The 21340-nt window shown below is 36.4% G+C and overlaps 1 protein-coding gene across 14 annotated transcripts in view; it reads right to left on the bottom strand.

The window, feature by feature from the left end:
• Positions 1–21340, bottom strand: part of YAF2 (YY1 associated factor 2) — a 65920-nt gene that overhangs the window by 30672 nt on the left and 13908 nt on the right. The window contains exons 3-7 of one of the 14 annotated variants that reach the window (XM_087442555.1): positions 10679–10750; positions 10487–10586; positions 3563–3644; positions 3183–3263; positions 2754–2853 (exon numbers count right to left, since the gene is read on the bottom strand). The exons of 3 other annotated variants lie outside the window; for them this stretch is intronic. In XM_087442555.1, the coding sequence (XP_087298681.1) occupies positions 2754–2853; positions 3183–3216 (134 nt within the window). In that variant the 5' untranslated portion in view covers positions 3217–3263; positions 3563–3644; positions 10487–10586; positions 10679–10750. Of the gene's footprint in view, positions 1–2753; positions 10199–10486; positions 10587–10678; positions 10812–21340 lie in introns of those variants that run through there. 10 more of the 14 variants (XR_015554962.1, XM_087442552.1, XR_015554961.1 and 7 more) reach the window with 10 other exon arrangements.

Genomic DNA, 21340 nt, shown 5'->3' with positions numbered 1-21340 from the left:
GAATGGGAGAAAAGGCAAAATAGCATCCAGAGATTCGAGCGTGTGTAAAGAATAGAAACAACAGAGCACAACACCATAGGTGGATGGTGGATATAGCTGCGGCATAATATGACTGAGGTGAATGGCAAAAGCTAAGACTGAAGAAATAAACAGGAATCAGACCATGAAACGATTTGTAAGCCATGTTAAGGAGCATAGACTTTACCTAAGGGTGTCCTCTTGGCCATACAAACAGGTTCACATCAAAGAAAAGAAAGTTTAGAGTATTAAGGGACCAGATTATCCAGAACAGGGGATGCGAGCTCAATTATCTACAGAGACTAGATAAGTAATAACATGAGTAAAGAGAACCAGGTATAAGAAAAACTCAGGAGACAACAGAGAGAGACGAGAACTGTGGAGAGCAAAAGTCCCCTCTAAATGGCGCATTGTTGCAATGAATGACGTGTCTCAGTGTTGCTAGATCTTCCAATTTTTAAAAAGAAGCTGGAAATTTGAAATTTCACAAGAAATCTGAATCTTTAATAACGGCAATTCAATTTCTTTGAAACATAGTGCAGACCAACATTGAGGGGACCAAACAAAACAAAACGAAGAGTTAAACTGGTACCACCGGTCATCCAATCTCTACTGCAGAACCTCAAAGACTACGCTGAGGCCTCTGACTTGGACCTGACGGCAGCAGAGTTACCGGACATTTAAAGAAGAATGACAAGTAACCACCACTTGAGAAGGTACAGCATCTGTCTTGTTCATTGCTGAGAAAGTACCTGACGCTTCGTTGGTCTCAGTAAATATTTAGAAATGAAGTTAAAACTGGAATTTTTTGAAAATTAGTGTCTGGCAGTAGATAGGACAACTGGAGAAGAGAAAATAAAAGAAAGAAAATTAATCCAGTGCTCTTTTGCTCCAAGCCTAGCCTGTTCTTCTGCTGGTTTTTAGCTTTGTTCACAGTCAGCTCCTACCTCATGCTGCCTAGTGTTCTTTCTCTGGGCATATAACTGCCTCTATCTCAGAAATTTGGCAAACACCCCAGTGACCAAAATTAGTAACTATCAGCTTTCACCTTGCGAGGGGCAATGAAATTAAATAGGATGAATGATCCCAGTAGATAGAAGAAAGAGATGAATATTCTTTGCTACACTTCAACACTAGGCCAGGCCCTCCAAGGCTAATTCCATACCCTACTCTAAGGCTGTCTCCAGCTGCTAAAACTGCTACCTTAACATCAGGGATAAGTAACAGTCAAATACTGCACTAACTGTGCTGGGCAACACCCACCAACAATAATGGGTATGCCTGGATAGGGGGATTACAAAGGACATGCATGGGATTGAGATTCTGCCAGAAGGGAGATGGAGTAACAAAGAGCTAGGTTGAGAAAGACTGGAAACTCAGAACAGTATGAAAGTTAAATAATAAGACAAGAAAACAAGTAGCCCAGGAAACCCCAGAATCTGAGCATTTACATATTCAGAGTCCAAGGAATCTCATATTGCAAGAGCAAAGTCTGGTACTGTTTAAAATAAATTATAGAAGATTCTTCTGCTGGTTTTGGGACACATGGACAACCAGGATTAGAGATTTTATTTACTGAAAATAATCTTCCTAAATGTCCCTCATCTAGGAAAAGTGAAACCAAAAGGCTATCAAAATGTCAAGTCATGTGTGTTGTACCTTAGATATGGCTTTATTTTGCAATATGTTCATTCTTAAATGGTATCTACAAGGGGAAACGTATAGAAAAATGACTTGATTCAAAAATCTCTAAGCAATTAGTATCTTACAGAACGGACATTTAATCCTCATAAAGTAAGATGTTGGACCTCATCTTATAAAAAAGAAGTCATCATATAAGGATTCCTTCTGGTTCAGAGCAATGACTTGCAATCAAGAAAAAAGAGGTTTGTTACACTGCTGGGGTGAGGGAAATGACAATGACATTAACGTATAGTAATCCTACCTACAATAGCCCATGTAGAAGGTCTGAGTCTGATAGTCTGATAAAAAGCAGGAGCCAATATTCTAATTAAAAGCTTACAGGAAGCAAACTTTACACTTTAAAGAAATTAAGTAGGCCTAGGTATCAGGGAACACTACAGAAAGAGCTAAATGCTCTGTCGAATTTAGGAATGGACAGTAAAGTTTCAGGTTACCAATGATCAACAGTAAAGCTGAGCACCCACGAACAGGTGAAGCAATAAACGAAAAAAAACACACTCAAAGCACCTTTAATGAGAAGTAACAGAAGGAGAATTATATAAAACCAAATGTTCTTTCAGATGCTTTAAGTCTGCCCTGTATAATACAGAAGACACATGTGGGTACTGAGCACTTGAAATGTGCTAGTCCAAATTGAGGTGCGCTGTAAATACAAAATGCACCCCAGATTTCGAAGACAGTATGAAAACGATTGTAAAATATCTCACTAATAACTGAAAGGATAATATCTTAGATATATTGGGTTAAATAAAATATAGTATTAAAAGTAATTTCACTGGTTACATTTTACTTTTTTAATTTGGCCACGAGAAATTTTAACATTACAGATATGGCTCCCTTTTGTGGCTTGCACTGTATTTCTACTAGACAGTGCTGTTATAAATTAGTCATGTTTCACGTGAAGCCTTAAATTAATATGATTATTTTAACATTTTCATTGAATTTAATATTGTTTGTTCCTTTAGTACTAAATTCCTTTTGGGTACACCCTGAAGAAGAAGATTTTAATGTGAAGAACAATGACAGCTTACCAGACTGTCCAGAAAAGAGACTGAATCAAATTTCTGGGCAGGGGCTTGAGCCAGCAGGATTGTTCCACCAAATGGTAACCAGGCTCTCTCCGTGTAATCTCTGGCAAAAGGGTTACACAGTAAGAAAGAAGCACTACGTACACATGGAATAGGATTTGACCAATAAATAGCTTAACTAAATTCATCCAGCACAATAATATGCTTTTTTTAGGATTTTCTCAATTACAATTCAAGTGTTAAACTTACAAAGATAAACATCTTTCACTATGATATATTCAAGTTTATCCATTCTCAGCAATTTTCAGATATGCAAATTCGCCCTTTTGGGAAACATCTCACCTAACACTGACTCCCAATTTGCTACCAAGGAAAACAGACCTCTCTCACTAGGGTGAAAGGAAATAACAGAAATTATTTTTTATGAAATACCATGACAGATTTTAAAAGACACTGGAATTCTCATACATTCACTAATATCATCTGGAAACAGTCCATGGGTCCATCTGGAAACTTGAAGAGAAATGTGGTTTTAGGAAATTAAAAATTTCACAAATAAGATACAGAACATCAACACATTTAACAGGACAGCACTGACTCACAAAGAGCATACAGTAACTCTGAGAAAAACAATTGTACTATATCAATATTAGAAGATTATTAAGTTAAAGAAAATGCATTGGATTCAGCCCAATGAAAATAAAATTTGAATTCAAAGATCCAAAATTTCCTATAGATTAAAATATTCTTGAGTCGGAGTTCTTTGGCACAAAACAATTCAAGGCTTCATATGCTGTTCTCAGTCAGATTACCTTAGACTCTGGTAACCAATGGAAGAAATGGAACCAATGGAAGACATCTCAGATGGCTTAAGCGAAACTTTGGGTTCAGGTGCTAGTTAATTTGAGAGGAAAGTGTGAAAGTGTATCAGTTATTCATTCAAACATCTAGGAGTCAACTAAACACAAGGCATTATACTAACTTTTGGAAATGGTGAACAAGCTACAATCTCTGATGATTATAGAACTGACTCTCTGGCAGTTTTGTAAAAGAATAGGAAGTAGGATCGACATTGGTATTTCACTGCCTGTCTCCCATGCCAAATCAAGACATTTCTCCTTTCTCCTATATGTATTTGGAGGGAAAGGGATGGGGATGGAGAAACAGGGAAGAAAAACAGAGATTTGCACATAACATACTGAATTAAAACATACTGAATTACAATTACTTTTCTTATCGTTTTCCCTGTAAGACCCTAACTCCTTAAAGAGAGAGGATGAAAACTAATCACCTCCACATCCCCCGCACCTAACCTAGCATCTGGCTCTCATCTGCTGCTCACTATCTTAGAACTAGATTAAATTACAGACACCCTGCTGAGACCACTGCTTTCCTTTTCTACTACAGACCAATACCAAGAATAAATGAAGACTAAAACAATAAAGGTCAATCCTTCAGTGTTTCTTTTTACAAAAGTAAGCATAGACATCAACCTAGATGTTTAAAAGCTATAAAGTGATTTACATATTCTTTCAGGAAAAACATGCAGTTCCATAAAGCTAGTTTCCTTTCACCACTATCAGCAGATCTCCCTCACCTCCCAACCCCATCCAGAGGTAATCATAACCATGAATTCGGTGTAAATGAGATCACATTATTGAGCAATTAACTTTTCCTTACATTTAAGGGTCTCTCCATATTTACATACATATCAAAAGGTACCATCACATAGTGGACTCAGGAGCCAGGCGACTGAGGTTCAAATCCTAGCTCTGAATCCCAGCTCTGCTATTTACTACCTATAAGAGTGGGCAGGTTATTTACCCCTCTATGCTTTAGTATTCTTATAAGTAAAATGGAGAAAATGGTAGTAGTACCTATTTCTGAGTTCTTATGAGGACTAAAATAGTTAATGTTTATAAAATGATTAGAACAATTCCTGGGCATAGACAGAACCAGCTGTTTCTTAAATTAAAAAAAAAATCACTGATGATAATCACCTAAACATAGATCTAGATAATTCTCTGTTATATAACTATTTTATATCTTATTTATCTGTGCCTCCAAGTGAGAAGACTTCTTTTCCAAATGAATATCCCCGTACAAATCTCCCTGGGCAAATGTGCACGTTTCTCTAGACTAATACGTTGAATAGGAATTACTGGATACTAGGGTATGCACATTTTCAACTGATCCTGAGCTTTGCAATCTAATGGGTGAAAATTGATGGGTGAAAACTTAACTGCATTTCCCTGCAAATGAGACTAAGCTGTCTTCTCAGTTCATTAGCCATTCCAATTTCCAGTTTCCTCTGCTGTAAATTGCCTTAATATCCATTGTTCACTTAATTTATATTCGTATCATCTGTCTTATTCTTTTGATCTTTATATGTTCTGGACACAAATCCACTGGCTATTACAGATACTGCACAAACCTCCCAGTCGTGTCACTTATCTTTTAGTTGGGTTTATGATGTCTTTTATTAAACCTAAGCTTTCCTTTTTGAGACAGTCAAATCCTTTATCCTTGATGGTTCATTCTTTTCTCAACTTATTAAACAAGGCCTTACATATCCTAAAGATACATACGCTACCATATTTTCCTCTTTTTTCAAAACGGTTTTTCATGTTTAGTGTTCAATGCAACTGGAATTTTCTTCTGCATATGGTTTGAGGTAGAGATCTAGTTTCTCCGCCATATAGAAAACCAATTCAACAGTCCACTCTTTCTTTCTCTTCTGAAAGAAAATGCCTTCTCTAGCACTTACCAACTTCTCAAATATGTATGGATCCATTTCTGAACTCTCTATTCTGTTATATTAATCTGTATTTTCCTGCATTAAGGCTATCCTACTTTAAATAGCATAAGTTTTTCTTTTCTTTTCTTTTCTTTGTGAGAAAGACCAGCCCTGAGCTAACATCCAATGCCAATCCTCTTTGCTGAGGAAGACTGGCCCTGGGCTAACATCTGTGCCCATCTTCCTCTACTTTATATGGGATGCCGCCACAGCATGGCTTGCCAAGCAGTGCATCAGTGCATGCCCGGGATCCGAACCGGCGAACCCCAGGCCGCCGCAGCGAAGTGTGCGCACTTAACCACTTGCGCCACTGGGCCAGCCCCTTTATTTTCTTAATTGAGGTATAATTTACATACAGTAAAGTATACAAATGTGGTGTACAGCCTGACTTTTAAATACGTATATCCCTGTGTGATCCAATCCAGACCAAGGTATTACCATTTCTCATGCTCCAGAACGCTCCCTCATACCACTTCCCAATCAGTACCAGGCTTCCAAGATAACCACTATTGCAATCTCTATCACCACAGATTAGTTCTACCTGTTTCTGAGCTTTCTCTAAATGAAATCATACAATATGTAATCTTTTGTGTCTTACTTCTTTTGCTCAACATTAAGTCTGGGAGATTCATCCCATGTTGTGTGTAGGAGTTTATCCTTGTTCATTGCTATGTAGTATTCCATTCTAAATACCATAATTTAAAAGTTAGTCTTGACATTCAACAGTGCAATCCCCTCCTCTTTGTCCTTTTTATTCTTTCAGAAGCGTCTCTGTCATTCTTGTGCCTTTACTTTTGTATATGTACGTCATTTTCCACAAAAAAAATCCTACTGAGACTTTTGTCTAAAACTATACATAATTCACAGAAAAGTAATTTTTTAGTAATATTTATATTTCTCACCTGTAAATAAATATAGTATAGCCTGCCTCTTATTCATGTCTAATTTTATGTCCTTCAATAAAACTTTGGATACTTTATAGAATTTGCTGTAAAGGAGATATTTTTTATTTTCTAATTGGCTGTTGCCAATTTGAATGTTCATCATGTATATCTAGTAACACTGAATTCTCTTATTAATACACTCTTGATTTTTTTTTACGAGTGCTATGTTCATCTCATTTGTCTTTCTTTCCAATCCTTTTGGATTTTTTTTCTTATCTTCTAGTAGAGATGTATTTGTCTTATTCTTAACTTTAATGGGAATGTTTTTAAGGTTTCACCATTAAGCATGACACTTGCTGCTTGAAAGACAGCCTTTATTGGAAGAAAAATTTCATTTCTCTTCATGATTTGAGTGTTACTTTTTTTTGTTTTAAACATTAATGGGTATTGCATTTTATCATATACTTTTACTAAATCTTTCAGGATTTTTTCCCTAAATTTTACCTTATAAATTACATTGACATGATTTTCAAAAATTAAACTATGCTTACATTCTTATCCTAATTAAAATTCTTATGCTTGTGTTCATAAAGGAGATTGAATGTAATATATTTTCCCTTGTATTCTTTCCAGTTTAGGTTTCAACACTAAATTTATCTGATAAACAGGCAGGGTAGCTTTCCCTTTTTTTCTATTATCTGGGTCAGTTTGTATGAAATTGGGATTATCTGTTCCCCAAAAATATATCTGAAATTATGATTACAAATATCACAATTAAAACTATTCCTTCTGATACCACTTCACACCAGTGAGGATGGCTATAATCAAAAAGACAGATAACGGAAGTGTTGGTGAAGGTGTGGAAAAACTGGAACCCTCATACATTGCTGGTGGGAAAGTAAAACGGTGCAGCGCTTTGGAAAACAGTCTGGCAGCTCCTCAAAACATTAAATGTAGAGTTACCAGACGCCCCAGCAATTCCACTGCAAGGTATACACCCAAGAGAAATGAAAGCGGATGTCCACACAAAAACTTGTAGACAAATGTTGACAGCAAGACTATTCATTAATATGCAAAAAGTAGAAAACAATCCAAATATCCATCAACTGACAATGGATAAACAAAATGTGGCATATCCATACAATGAAATACTATTTGGCCATAAGAAGGAATGAAGTGTGCTGATACATACTACAACATGGCTGGACCTTAAAAATATTATGCTAAGTGAAAGAAGTGAATCACAAAAGGCTACATTTTATATGATTCCATTTATATTAAATATTTAGAACAAGCAAATCTCCAGAAACAGAGAGTAGATTAGTGGTTGCCTAAGGCTGGAGGGTTTGCGAAGAACTGGGATTGAACGCTAATAGCTACAGGGTTTCTTTTTGGGGTGATGAAAAAATTCTAAAATTGACTATGGTAGTGGTTGTACAACTGTAAAAATACTAAAAACCATTGAATTGTACATTTTAAATGGGTTGCTATTTTAAAAAACCTATTTCTCTTGGGGAAATTTACTACACCTTCAATTTTAGTTTCTTTGGATTTTCTTTTTCTTGTACAGTCAATTTTGGAACGATTTCTTCCTAGAAAACAGACCATTTCACCATTTTCACTTTCAACTTTTCTTTGAAAAGTTCTCACTATAAAACTCTTTTTTCATGTCCAAAAAAACCCCACTTCTTAAAAGTTCTCTTGACTGCTATTCTACCAAATGTCATCCCACTGTGCCTGCCTGCATCAAGGCACAGAAAGAACAAGTTCTATTTTTCCCATTTTAGAATTAGAGAAACTGAAGCATGATAAAGTTCTTTTTAAAATACTTTCTCCCCAAGTTTTTTTTGAAAAATATCAAAGTCACAGAAAAGTCGAAAGTACAATGTATATCCATATACCCTTCTCCTAGATTCAAAATTGTCAACATGTGCCACATTTGCCTTATCTCTCTATATATACAAATACATATACACTACATCCAAATACCCACACTTTTTCTTCTGAACCCATTCCTGAACCCATCATATTTCCCTTGTAAATATTTCACCATGTATCTCTAAAAGAATAAGGTCATTCTCAATATTACCACCATACCATTATCACACCAAAGAAACCATGAGATTGAACAGTCTCTTAGAGGGATGTGGGAAAGTAGACTCAAAACAAGCACTTAAGTCATCTAAATGTTCTTTATCTTGGCTTGTCTAATTGGACCTGAACTGGTTCTCTGCTGATTATTCAGAAGTGACAATCTGTCAAAGCGCATTTCCTTCCTTCGATGACCTTGAAATTAGATTTCATTTACTGCTTCATCGGACAAGTATTCTTAAATCCAAGCATTTCTGAAAATCAAGCGATAATCTTCTAAGTTATTCAAACCTCAAAAATCAAGTATACTGAATTTCCAGTTTGTTTTCTAACACTACACAGAGTCTTAAAGTGAAGCCAATTGATCTAATTAACTCTCTCAAAACTACACACTCCTTTTTTACATGACATAAAAGAAATTTATATTGTACTAAACAACTATAATTTCACTGTACCAGTTTTAAAGGAAAAAAATTGTTCTTAAGAAAAACATACAGTACAAATAGGACTGATGAGCCAAATTAACCTGTTTTATACATGAAAAAACTGGTAAGTATATTCATGAATCTCCACGAAAAACCAATTTTTCAGTCGGTATGATTTAATCTCAGTCCCAGATGTTAGGAACTAAGCAAGATAAAAAACAATAAAACCCTATCCTTGCTCAAAAATACCACACAAGTCAGCTTAAGAGTTTTATATCAGAAGAAACAGCAATACAATCTGAAGCTAGTATTTTAAGGCTAAACTGTGTCATACAGATAAGAATTACATCTATAATCACAGAAATGTTTAAGATCAATCTACAATCAAATAACAGCGAATAAGAATGTTTGCTATGTGCCGATAGGCACTGGTCTAAGTATATTCCATGAATTAATTAATTCAATCCTCAAAGCAATCTCATTTTTCCACTGAGGAAACAGAGGTAACAGAGAAATGCTAGCATAAAAGAATTTATGTAAGGGGTAGGACTTATCTCAACCTTAAAGTATAGAAAAGTAGAATGGAAAGAAGGTCATTTCAAGAAAATGGAAAAGCACAAGCCAAAGCATAAATATGACCAGCATCCAGCTAAGCCCAAAACAAAAGTTTCAAATTGAAGAAATCAAAGCTGGATAAATAGAATGGGAGTGGACTATGAGAGGCCTTAAATACCCAGCAAACGGATGACAATTTTATAAAACAGCTAGAGCAGGACACCACTACAGGCTCTTTATGTGCTAAAAGTGTCCTTTTAGAAACTGCAACCTGGTAACAATGCAGTATGAGTGAGAGGGAGATGAGAAGTAAGGAACTCTGTCCAAGTCTAACATTTACACACCAGCTCAATAAATTATCTGGTACCTGAGGAACCAGAGAGCTCACACGGAACCAACTGTGCCACCCTTCACCTCAATAAGCCCATCCATTATGAACAAAGAAGTGGTAAATAGAACTGCAACATACCCTGAATTATTTTCCAAATATACCTTCATTGAAGTTAAAAGGCACATCGAAAACTATGTCAGTAAGAGGTGCTAGTCAATTAATATAAAACTATTCTTGCTATTCAGTACAATGACAAAAGAATTCGGCCAAATTTGGCATAAGCATAAATTTTACATTACAGGTATTTACTTCAATAAAAGCAACATCACGAATTAAAAAATTTACAAAATATTTCAACATATAGCTTCCTTAAATAGCTTCAGAACTATTATATGATTTACCAAAAGGTAATAAACATATAATTTTTATAAAGTTATTAAGTAAATGATACCTTTTAAAATTAATGTCACGTTTATTCATACACCCATTAAGAACTAGGTATTTATCATCCATATAATAAATTCCATAATCCAAACCAACCTCACAAAAAAAACCTATCCCAAACAACTTCCTTTCTTTACAATTAAACAGACTCCTTCTAAAGAGAAAAAACGTGAGAAAAATATCTCGTTTGTGAAAACTAGATTACTTACCAGTAACTTGAGTTATCCTATTGGGTCTTTTCCCTCACAGATCCACCTCTCTTGCCCTTCTGTCCAGCATGAGAATCTTCCTGATGGGCAGCCACTGGAACTGAGGGGGCATGCAGTACAGACGTATATGTAAGAAAGTTGGGGGAGGGGATTTGGGAGATGCTAGAGACATGCTTCAGCGCACTTGCTTACCTTCCTGAAATTGGAAATTTCAACGGTTCCTTGGTCCTCGAGGCATTCACAATAACTTCAAAGAATGTGGATCTGTGGAGATTACCCAATAGGAGAACTCCAGTTACTGGTAAGTGATCCAGCTTTTTCTTCTCTATCAGAATAAGAAGATTATTTAATTTTATTTGAGATTATTAATACATGTAGAACTACAGGGGAAAGGGTTGTAAATTCACCAGATAACTACATACGCATGCACCAAAGCAAATACAGAAACAATGTACTAACTACAATGTCAACAGAAACTTCTGGCCTTATCAGAAACACAAGGAAAAGAAAATGATTTGAATGGTTTCATTTTTAAATTTCCACTACAATGGCAGCTTTATTTTAATATACAAAAATATCAGTTATCAGACTATTCCATTTCACTGAAACACCACCATCAAGGATAATTAGTTGATCAATATCTGCTGTTTCTTAACTAGCCACTGTCATTAACATTTACCAAATATTGGTGTAGAGGCCATCATGGTAGACTAACAATCTACACAACTTCAGATAAAAAGCATCAATACAATTCCTATTTATCACTCAATAAGTCTTTAAAATAACCAGTTGTCATGTATGACAAACCAACCACACACACATATATAAAAGTATACCAGGCCACTGATAAATAATAATGCTGATTTTAATTTTAATTTAAATCCTTGTACAAAGCAGTATAGTAATATTTTTTATTAAGTGTTATACTTTTTTTTTTTTTAATAATTTTATTTTATTTTTTCCCCCAAAGCCCCAGTAGATAGTTGTATGTCATAGCTGCACATCCTTCTAGTTGCTGTATGTGGGACGCGGCCTCAGCATGGCCGGAGAAGCGTGTGTCCTGCGCACCTGGGATCCGAACCCGGGCCGCCAGCAGCGGAGCGCGCGCACTTAACCACTAAGCCACGGGGCCGGCCCATAAGTGTTATACTTTTAAAACAACTACCTAAAAACAGATCTGTCATTAAAAAAACAAAACTATTTCTAACATAAGAAAAAAAGGTCTCCTCAACAGAACTTTAACCTTCAAGCTCACATGAATTTATCCTATTACCTTTAACTCAACACATATTAACCAGGAACATGTTCGTTTTAATGTGCCACAGCAGCAATGACTTCAACACTAGCTCCTGCTGAAGATACAGACAGGTTTCAGTAATACTCCTCCCCTTTATCATTATGTTGCTAAGTAATCATACCCTACCTTCAAGAAAAGTACCATTTCATGGTTCTTCACTCTATGGAAACAAATTAAAATAACGTATAACTTTTCCTTTGCTTTCCAAGCAAATAGGATAAGATGGTATATAAAATCATTATTCAACAAAAACAAATTGAAATTGTAATTCTAATGAAAATCTTACATTTCAACCTTGTTATGAGGTAATATTTGTACTTAGTAAAGGTTGATAGCACACATGTCAAGATTTTTGCTAGATTCCTACTTAATTTTAATATACAAACTGTCTTGGGTAAACTACATCCATTTATCTATAAATCTGAATTTTAAAAAATAATAGTAATTAGTGCATTAGTTAAAAGGGTCATCTAGTTAACGTTTCTAGATTCCTAGTTAACGTCTATTCCCTGAAGAATGAGCAAGTACATGGCACAAAGGTCCTACATGTTGGATTGATAAACAGATAGAGGGGCAATAATCCAAATATTTCATCCTTATGGTTATATAAGCTAGTATAAAAGATATCATTAAGAACTAAACAATAATTTCCAATTTTTATTTATAGCAAATGCAGTCTCCATTTAGACTCAGGATAGAATCAAGTGCATTTTTTTAAATAATTTAAGAGAATTAAAATACCTTGAAAATATTTTAAAGTAACCAAAAAGGACACTTACAGACCAGCATTGAAAGCTATGTTTGTTGTTGTTATCGTGCCATAAGCTCCCCTAAGATGGATTTTATCAGAATAGCTTAGAAAAGAAATTCCAGAAATTAGGATGCTCTATTCAAAAGTATCTTGTGTTGGGGCCGGCCCGGTGGCGTAGTGGTTAAGTTCGCACGCTCCACTTCAGCAGCCCGGAGTTCGCAGGTTCAGATCCCAGGCACGGACCTACGCACTACTCATCAAGCCATGCTGTGGTGGCGTCCCATATATAAAATAGAGGAAGACGGGCACAGATGTTAGCTCAGGGCCAATCTTCCTCACCAAAAAATAACAGTATCCTGTGTAAGCTCTAATAATTATAAAGCTCATCCACAAAAAGGTACTCCCCTTAATAATCAAGACCAAATCAAGCATTTCACTAATGAAACCCTACTCCACAAAATCTATCTGAACTTATGAAAAAACTGCTCAGGGGCCGGCCCCATGGCTTAGCGGTTAAGTGCACGTGCTCTGCTACTGGTGGCCTGGGTTTGGATCCCCGGTGCACACCGACGCACCGCTTCTCCGGCCATGCTGAGGCCGCGTCCCACATACAGCCGCTAGAAGGATGTGCAACCATGACATACAACTATCTACTGGGGCTTTGGGGATAAAAAAAAAAAAAGGAGGAGGATTGGCAATAGATGTTAGCTCAGAGCCGGTCTTCCTCAGCAAAAAGAGGAGGATTAGCATGGATGTTAGCTCAGGGCTGATCTTCCTCTCACACACTCACACACTCACACACACACACACACACACACACAAAAACTGCTCAGAAAAAAATGTGGTAGCTATCTTTCACTTCCACTACTACCTACTGGTTTGGACATTATATTTCGGCTAGAAGCAACTTAAATTTCAACTGGTTTTGATGATTCCAGGTACATTATTTTCTAATTTTTAATTAACATCTAAAATTTTAATGTAAAGTATTATGGTTCTGAAAAGTTGTTCAGGGTAAATCCTGGACTTGGAATCCTGTAACAGTGTAATAAAATATTATACACATATTCACACCTATTTAAGTGACATTATTGATGGTTCATATATGAAATGGGGGGATGGGTGTGTGTACATATAATTGTGTTGAACCTCAATTAACCAAAATAAGGTCAAAAGTGAATTATAAATTTACTTATTAAGTAATGTTATTTATAGCAACTGTCTTCTTTTTTGCTCCTTAAACAGCTCATCAGATAGTCTAGGTAAAGTATAGAATCTCACTTTATTTGGTTTTTCCTAGCTAGATCCTCCCTCTCATTATCATCCAAAAGGGAAAAGTTCTATAGGGCACAGCAGTTACAAAACAGAAATAATAAGACTGGCACTTTGGTATTAGGTTTTTTTTTTTTAAATACATTTGACCAAAATTTAGTGAGTCTATTGTGTCTTATCTCTCTTTTCAGTGCCATGATATACTTATACCACCCTCAGGGTCCCCAAATTATCAATACCATCTCATTTCCTAATCAAAATTTTCCTTTCCCTCAGTTTTATCTACTACTTCCCCCTATCAACCCATAAAGAAACAAACAAAACAGTACCATTTTCTTGTTAATGCAAATTAGCCTAAAATAAAGATGGCAAAAACTATACTCATCTGTGAAATAGGGATAACAACAGAACCTACTTCACAGGGCAGTTGTGAGGATTAAGTTAGTTAATGTAAGTAAAGCGTTTAGAAACAATGCTTGGAATCTAAACTTTATCAAACTGTTAACATAACTACCCAGAAATGAAGTTATTTTCAAATGATTTTATACATCTTTAAAGGGATGTATCCTAAGAACTAAAAGAACTATAAAGAAATTCTAAACTTTAGAGATTTATTATTTGTATTAATCTTGGTACTATTATTTTGAAACTATATTCTTTATATTGCAAGATAAAGAAAATAAGTAATTTATGTTATTGATTAGGAATCACGATTTGCAGCATCAAAGAGCTACAAGAATACATTAATATTAAAATTGAACTGCAGGGCCGGCTCCGTGGCTTAGCGGTTAAGTGCGCGCGCTCTGATGCTGGCGGCCCGGGTTCGGATCCCGGGCGCGCCCCGAGGCACCACATCTCCGTCCAACCCGGGGCCGGGTCCCGCGTACAGCAACTAGAAGGATGTGAACCTACGACATACAACTATCTACTGGGGCTTTGGGGGGAAAAAATGAATAAATAAAATCTTTAAAAAAAAAAAAAAAAATTGAACTGCAAATACCACTATACACTTGTGATTTTTTAAAAATACACATAATTTGGAAATAGTTAATAAAACATTCTAGATAGTAGTTATTAAGTAAAACCCTATCATTATCACACCAATATATAAATTATATCTGCTACTACTACAAAATCAGTCATTACGTTAGATGTTCTTTAGCAAAGGAAGCTACTCAGACTTGAAAAGTTGCCATAAACATTTATACAAATCGTTTTCTACATTGTAATACCTGATTTTTATAAGCTAGAATTTTAGAATGGCAACTGCTAACAAATTCTAAAACGAAATATGAGAAAAACAGTATCTATTCCTGTTCTTGACTGACATTTGATGGGAAATACCCAAACTGTTTGGAAAAGCCGAAGGGGAGGGATGCTAGCAGGTAAGCTCTAGTTCCCCAGAACTCCTGCTCTGACAGAACAGCTCTCCATTTAGCTATTCTATATTTTGGATTTCCCCCAAAGCTTCTCTTTCAAGATAGAATTCTACAACAACCACCAAAAGTTGTAAACTTTAAAGGACAGTGTGGTGGGCAGCCTCTAAGATGGTCCACAATGATCCCACCTCCTGGTATGCATCCCCTTCTGTAATCTGTAATCCACTGAGTATGGGCTGAATTTAGTGACTCATTTTTAAGGAACAGAATTTGGCAGAAGTAATGGGATGTCACTCCCAAAGCTGGGTTATAAAAAGACTGTGGCTTCTGTTTGGGGGGCTCTCACTCAGATATCCCGCTTTGGGGTGAGCAAGTTGCCATGTTGTGAGCAGCTCCACGAGGACAGGCCCTCGTGGCCAAGAAATTGATGTCTCTGGCCAAAGTTGCTTGAGTAACTTGGAAGCAGGTGTTCTAAGGCCTGCTGACAACAATGAGAGTGAGCTTGTATGTGGATCCTCCCTCATTTGAGCCTGAGAGACCTTGAGCCAGAACCAACTGCTAAGCTGCTTTCAATTCCTGACTCAAAAGAAGAAAAAAAATAAATAAAGGTTTGTTTTCAGCCACTAAGTTTTGCGGTAATTCGTTACACAGCAATAGATAACTAATACAGAAAGATTACAAAGTAATTAGTACTCAGCTAAAAGTGGCAAAGCAAATACCAATTAGTTGCCTAAAAAGGAACTCATAGGAAAGTATCTATGAATTGACAGGTGGGGGCCAATTCTAAATTTGGTTCTTGGTTTTTAGGTCCAAAAACTCAACCTAAAGTTAAAGCATATTAGACTCAATGACTGAATTATACCAACTGACCTCACTAAACTGATTAATAAATCAGATGCCACCTTCCAGGGCATTTCCTTCCCAAGATTAACATATCAGGACAGGCCAAAGCACTACAAAGAACTGCATAATGCACACAGTCTAAGTATGCAGCAGCCCTGGAAACTGGCTGCTGTGTCTACAAGCTACTTCTTTTAAATTGAATGATGTTAAGACACAGTTAATCTAGATAAAAAGAAACCTCTATTACTAGAACCCTAGAATAAAGGACCATTCTAGTGACCTCCAATCAGCATCTCTCACTTCCCACCACCTCTTGTACTATGCTGAACATCAACCAATCGTCCAGTGGTGTAATGCTGTGTGCTTTTTCTCCTGTTTCTTTTTTTTTTTCGGTGAGGAAGATTAGACCTGAGCTAACATCCGATGCCAATCCTCCTCTTCTTGCTGAGGAAGACTGGCCCTGGGCTAACATCCGTGCCCATCTTCCTCTACTTTATATGGGATGCCGCCACAGCATGGCTTTACAACTGACGCGCCGGTGTGCGCCTGGGTTCTGAACCTGCGAACCCTGGGCCGCCGAAGCAGAGCGCGCGCACTTAACCCTGCGCCACTGGGCCGGCCCCATGTGTGGTTTTTCTTTTACATCATTTATGTTCTAGTCATTCTTCCTAAGGATGCCTTAATCACATTAATTGATCTTCAACAATATTTTGATGTTCCTAATGTGACAGATACCCCTGTCCCTTAATAAAGCACCACATTTTATAAACCATATCTTAAAATGAGGTACTTCTATAGACAGTTAATATTATCCACTCTTAATGATTTCTGGTTCAAGCAAACATTTTCCTGATCCTAGTCCAAAATGTCAGGAACATTACATGTAGTCCTTTATACACTAACTATAGTTAGTATCCAAGCTAATACACAAAAATTTTGACAGCTAACAATGCTCTCAATGCCAACAATTACGTCAACACAATAAGGAAGTCTAACCTTTACTCTGTAATTACATTCTTCTTCTCATCTTTTCTGGCTATAATATTAAAATTAATCTGACCAGGGGCTGGCCCGGTGGCACAGCAGTTAAGTGCGCGCGCTCTGCTTTGGCGGCCCAGGGTTCGCAGGTTCGGATCCTGGACGGGCACCAATGCACTGCTTGTCAAGCCATGCTGTGGTGGCGTCCCATATAAAGTGGAGAAAGATGAGCATGGATGTTAGCCCAGGGCCAATCTTCCTCAGCAAAAAGAGGAGGATTGGCATCAGACGTTAGCTCAGGGCTAATCTTCCTCACCAAAAAAAGAATAATAATCTCACCAGATTCTAAAGCCCTGGATTAGTTTTCAAATCAATTCATAACAACCATCTCTAAAATGTAAGTGCATATTTTCTGTGTAAAACTGATTTTACAAAACAATGGCAAATTTTTCTAACATAATAAATTTCAATATAGTCTGAAGTCAACAGTGATAGTTTTCAAACTACCACCTATGTCTTAAATAATAACTTTGTTATTCAGTACTCATAAAATCTGAATCACGAATCACATCAAATCCAATGTACTCTACAGATGACTATCACTTTACAGACCAAATACAGTTTTATGGAAAGTGCTATGATTTGCTTGGTTAGCTGATCAATAAAGAGTGCTATGATTCATTCCTCCTAGAAACAAAAGATAAGGACTTCTTCAGACCATACATGCTCCCCCACAATTAACCATGCAATTTTTCAAGACTCTCCAAGGTTACTATACATTTACTTACCACTTAAAAAATTCTTGATACCAAGATGCATCCAATTTTTTTTATTAATTCTATTTATTTCTATAGCTACAATCAGGAGCTACCTGTAGAACTACAGGCTTAATGATAATTTTACTAATTAGGCACTCTTCCTTGAGAAACAAAGTTAGTTACTAACACAATTTTATTCATCTCCTGACCAACCAATATTAACCTTCTTTATTTAACCTATAGATATAATTCACAACTGTTGTAACTGTCATGAAAAGCCTAGTGCAAGCACTATGCAGGATGACCATCTTGTTACAACAATATAAATTTTAATGCCACTCTTATTAAAATAAACATTACACAGAGTACAAGGGAAAAATTAAGATTCTATCTGAGGGCACTCCTTTTGAAAACATTCTCTTCCCTCTGTTTCTGTAACATTACATTCTCCTGGGTTTCTTACTCCCTATTTAATTTTTCTTTCTCCTCCATTTCTTTCTTCTTCTTTGTGGGATGCTCTTCTTTTACCACCACAAAAAAGTAGTGACGTCTCTCAAGATACTGCCTTCAGTTCTCTTTTCTCATGCTATGCAGCCTATTCTCTCCCTGATTTGTCTTATCCACTCCCATGGCTTCAACTGGGTCATATATGCTGATGATTACCAAATGTATATTTATAGCCTGGTTCTCCTTCCTAAGCTTCAGCCCCATATATCCAACTACCTCAAAGATCCCCACCCTCAGATTTCCCTTAGATCCCTGAAATTCAACAAATCTGAAAGTGAACTATTACACTCCCCAAAACCTGTCCTTCCTCCTGTTTCCTTTGTCAATGAGAAATGCCACCATTTACCCAGCTCCTTAATTAAGTCAGAATCCTGAGATTCATCCTTGATGCTTTCTTCTTTACAATCCAACTTCCCACCTCCCACAACCATATACAACCATCCATCAAGTCTTATAAATTTTCTCCTAAACATATCTAGAATCCATTCAGTCCTCTCTCCCACTAGCATTACTCTTGTTCAGGCCACCACTGTCTCTTGCCTGGACTACTGTAATGGCTTCCACTAAATGGTTTCTCTGCCTCTAGTTAAGAGTCAACAAACAAGTAAGCATGACATAAGACAGAATAAAATGTCATGAGCTGTGGCATCAATTATGCACTGTATTGAAGGCAAAAGAAAACATTATTTAAACTGCTGATAAAGCCGAGTATGAAGGTAATTTAGGTTGATATAAGCTCTTTTATCAAGTAAAATGGGTATAATTAAAAATACTCCTTCCAACTCACAAGTTCATGAACTGAAATGAAATTACATAAACGTTCCTTAAAAACCAAGAAGTGGAAAAGAGTTTAAAGAAGCAAAAGAATCAGATAAATGATAAAGAGCCTTTGCAGAAAGCATTACCAGTACCTATGCAAGACACAGTGACAGGCAGTGAAAATTTTTATAAATATTACTGATAATTATTATCATTATTATTATCTAAGAACTATGCTAACTTCCTTACACCATTTATCACATTTAATCATCACCAAAAATCCCTCTGGTTATACAGCTATAAATGGCAAGGTGGGGATTTAAACTGAAATGTGATTCTAGGACCAATGGTACTACTTTTAAGGAGATTACAGTGCAGGGAAAGAGAGAGAAACAAAAATGAAATATTTTCAATACACTGTGTGAATATAATCACCACTTTTTGCATAGACTGCTTTAAGAGTAATTGAAAGGGCATTCATTCTGGCCTAGGGATAAAGAAATGCTTCTTGAGGTGATGCCCGAGCAATCGTAAAGAATAAGAAAGAAATTGTGGAGGATGGGAGAGTGCGAGCCAGAAGAAACAGTGTAATACACAAGACGACACGATGGCCTAAAAAAGACCATGACCATGCTCTCTGACAATCCAACCTGGAAAACAGACTTGCTCTTTAACTATGGCAAATAGTAAAACAAGTTGCTTTTAACTGTTCAATTCTTAAGTCTATATACGCTGCTTACCACTATTACACGGCCAAAGCACTTTCTAGATGTTAACTTTTACTGGTAAGGCCCAAATATTTATGTGACAGTCCACATCAGGTTACTATAGTGGAAAAACACATACACACACCCAGGGATGGGAGGGAAGGGAAGAGAGAGGGAGTGAGGGAGGGTGGGTAGGCAAAGTTGTTCCTGAAACAATTTGTGGAAATGTTATTTTTTAGTAGAAAATACTTATTCTTATGCTCTGGTTTTGTCAGTCACCCCACTAGAATCCACAATTTGACAACAGGAACTGTTGTACCCCTATATGGATATCAATTATTATATTGCCACTCATGTATTTAAGTGTTTTAGCTAATATTTTTTGAGGACTTACTATCTGCCAGGCACTGTGCCAAGTACTTAACAAGAATTATCTCATTTAATCCTCACAAGAACCCTATGAGGTAGGTGTTATCAACTATCTCCATTTTACAAACGAAAAAACTGAGGCTCAGAAAGTTGAGTAACTTGCACAAGGTCACACAGCCAGTAAGTGGTGAGACCAATATTTAAACCCAAACAGTTGAGCTCCAGAGTCCAAACTCTTTACTACTATGCTACATAATTGCAGGGAACACTTAAATAGTGAAGTTCTTGTCTTTTTTTTTTTTTTTTGCTTTCCATTATTATACTGAATACACATAAAAATTAAAAACAAATATGGAGTTAAAAAACACGATATGTTTTCCTGCACTAAAATATGAACATATAATCAAATCCTATACCAGTGGAGGATGGCAAGATTATAATTAAAATGTAAATTACCAAGGAATATTACAGAAAAATGTTGTGTGATCAGAGACATTAAGTTTATGGAAAATTAGCAACAAGGCAATACTGATCAAATTTGATAAGCACATTCATATAGATAATGGAATAGTCACTAAATTTTATCAAAAAGTAAAATTTGATGACATTATGAATTTAACATATTTTTCATCTGTAAATTGTACTGCTCATTACTCATCTAATCAATGATTATGTAGCTCTGGGCCTTACCAGTGTTGGTCTTAAAAAAAAAAAAAAGCAAAGTGTTTAAGAAGATGGTTGAGAAGAAAGGAAGGATACAGAGAAGGAAGGAGAAAGAAAAGGCTTTTCAAGAGAGAAAGCTTCAAATCTTCCCACCAGCATACAAACTCATTACTAGTTCCTCCCTTTGAAATGTGAGGCTAAGAAGTCCAGTCACAATTAACCCAGCCTGTGCGGAACAGAAGAATTTGAGAGGTAGAAGGCTAAATGTATAGAATAGGGCAGTGCTTTTCAAAAAAATGTTTTGATAGCAAAACACTTTTAGGAAATAAAAATTAAGAGAAATCCTAATAAATAAAATGAATACGAGCATAGATGATCTGGCTGAAGTGCAGTGTGGAGCATGAATCCCCACTTGCTTGCTCCTGTTGGCAGCCACTGAGACAATTCCATAAGACCTCAGGACTCCAGTCATTACAGTTCAAAACCTCTGGGCCCTTCTGAGGGAAGGCCAAGCTCTCTTCTACCCCAAGAAACTTGTTAACTTGATTATAACTGGCAAACCCATCTCCTC

The sequence above is a fragment of the Ceratotherium simum genome, chromosome 17 (assembly GCF_057802395.1).
Source record: "Ceratotherium simum simum isolate JZ-2026a chromosome 17, ASM5780239v1, whole genome shotgun sequence".
Classification (NCBI taxonomy): domain Eukaryota; kingdom Metazoa; phylum Chordata; class Mammalia; order Perissodactyla; family Rhinocerotidae; genus Ceratotherium; species Ceratotherium simum.
The sequence above is the reverse complement of the archived record's forward strand: the minus strand, read 5'-3'. Positions and strand labels throughout refer to the sequence as shown.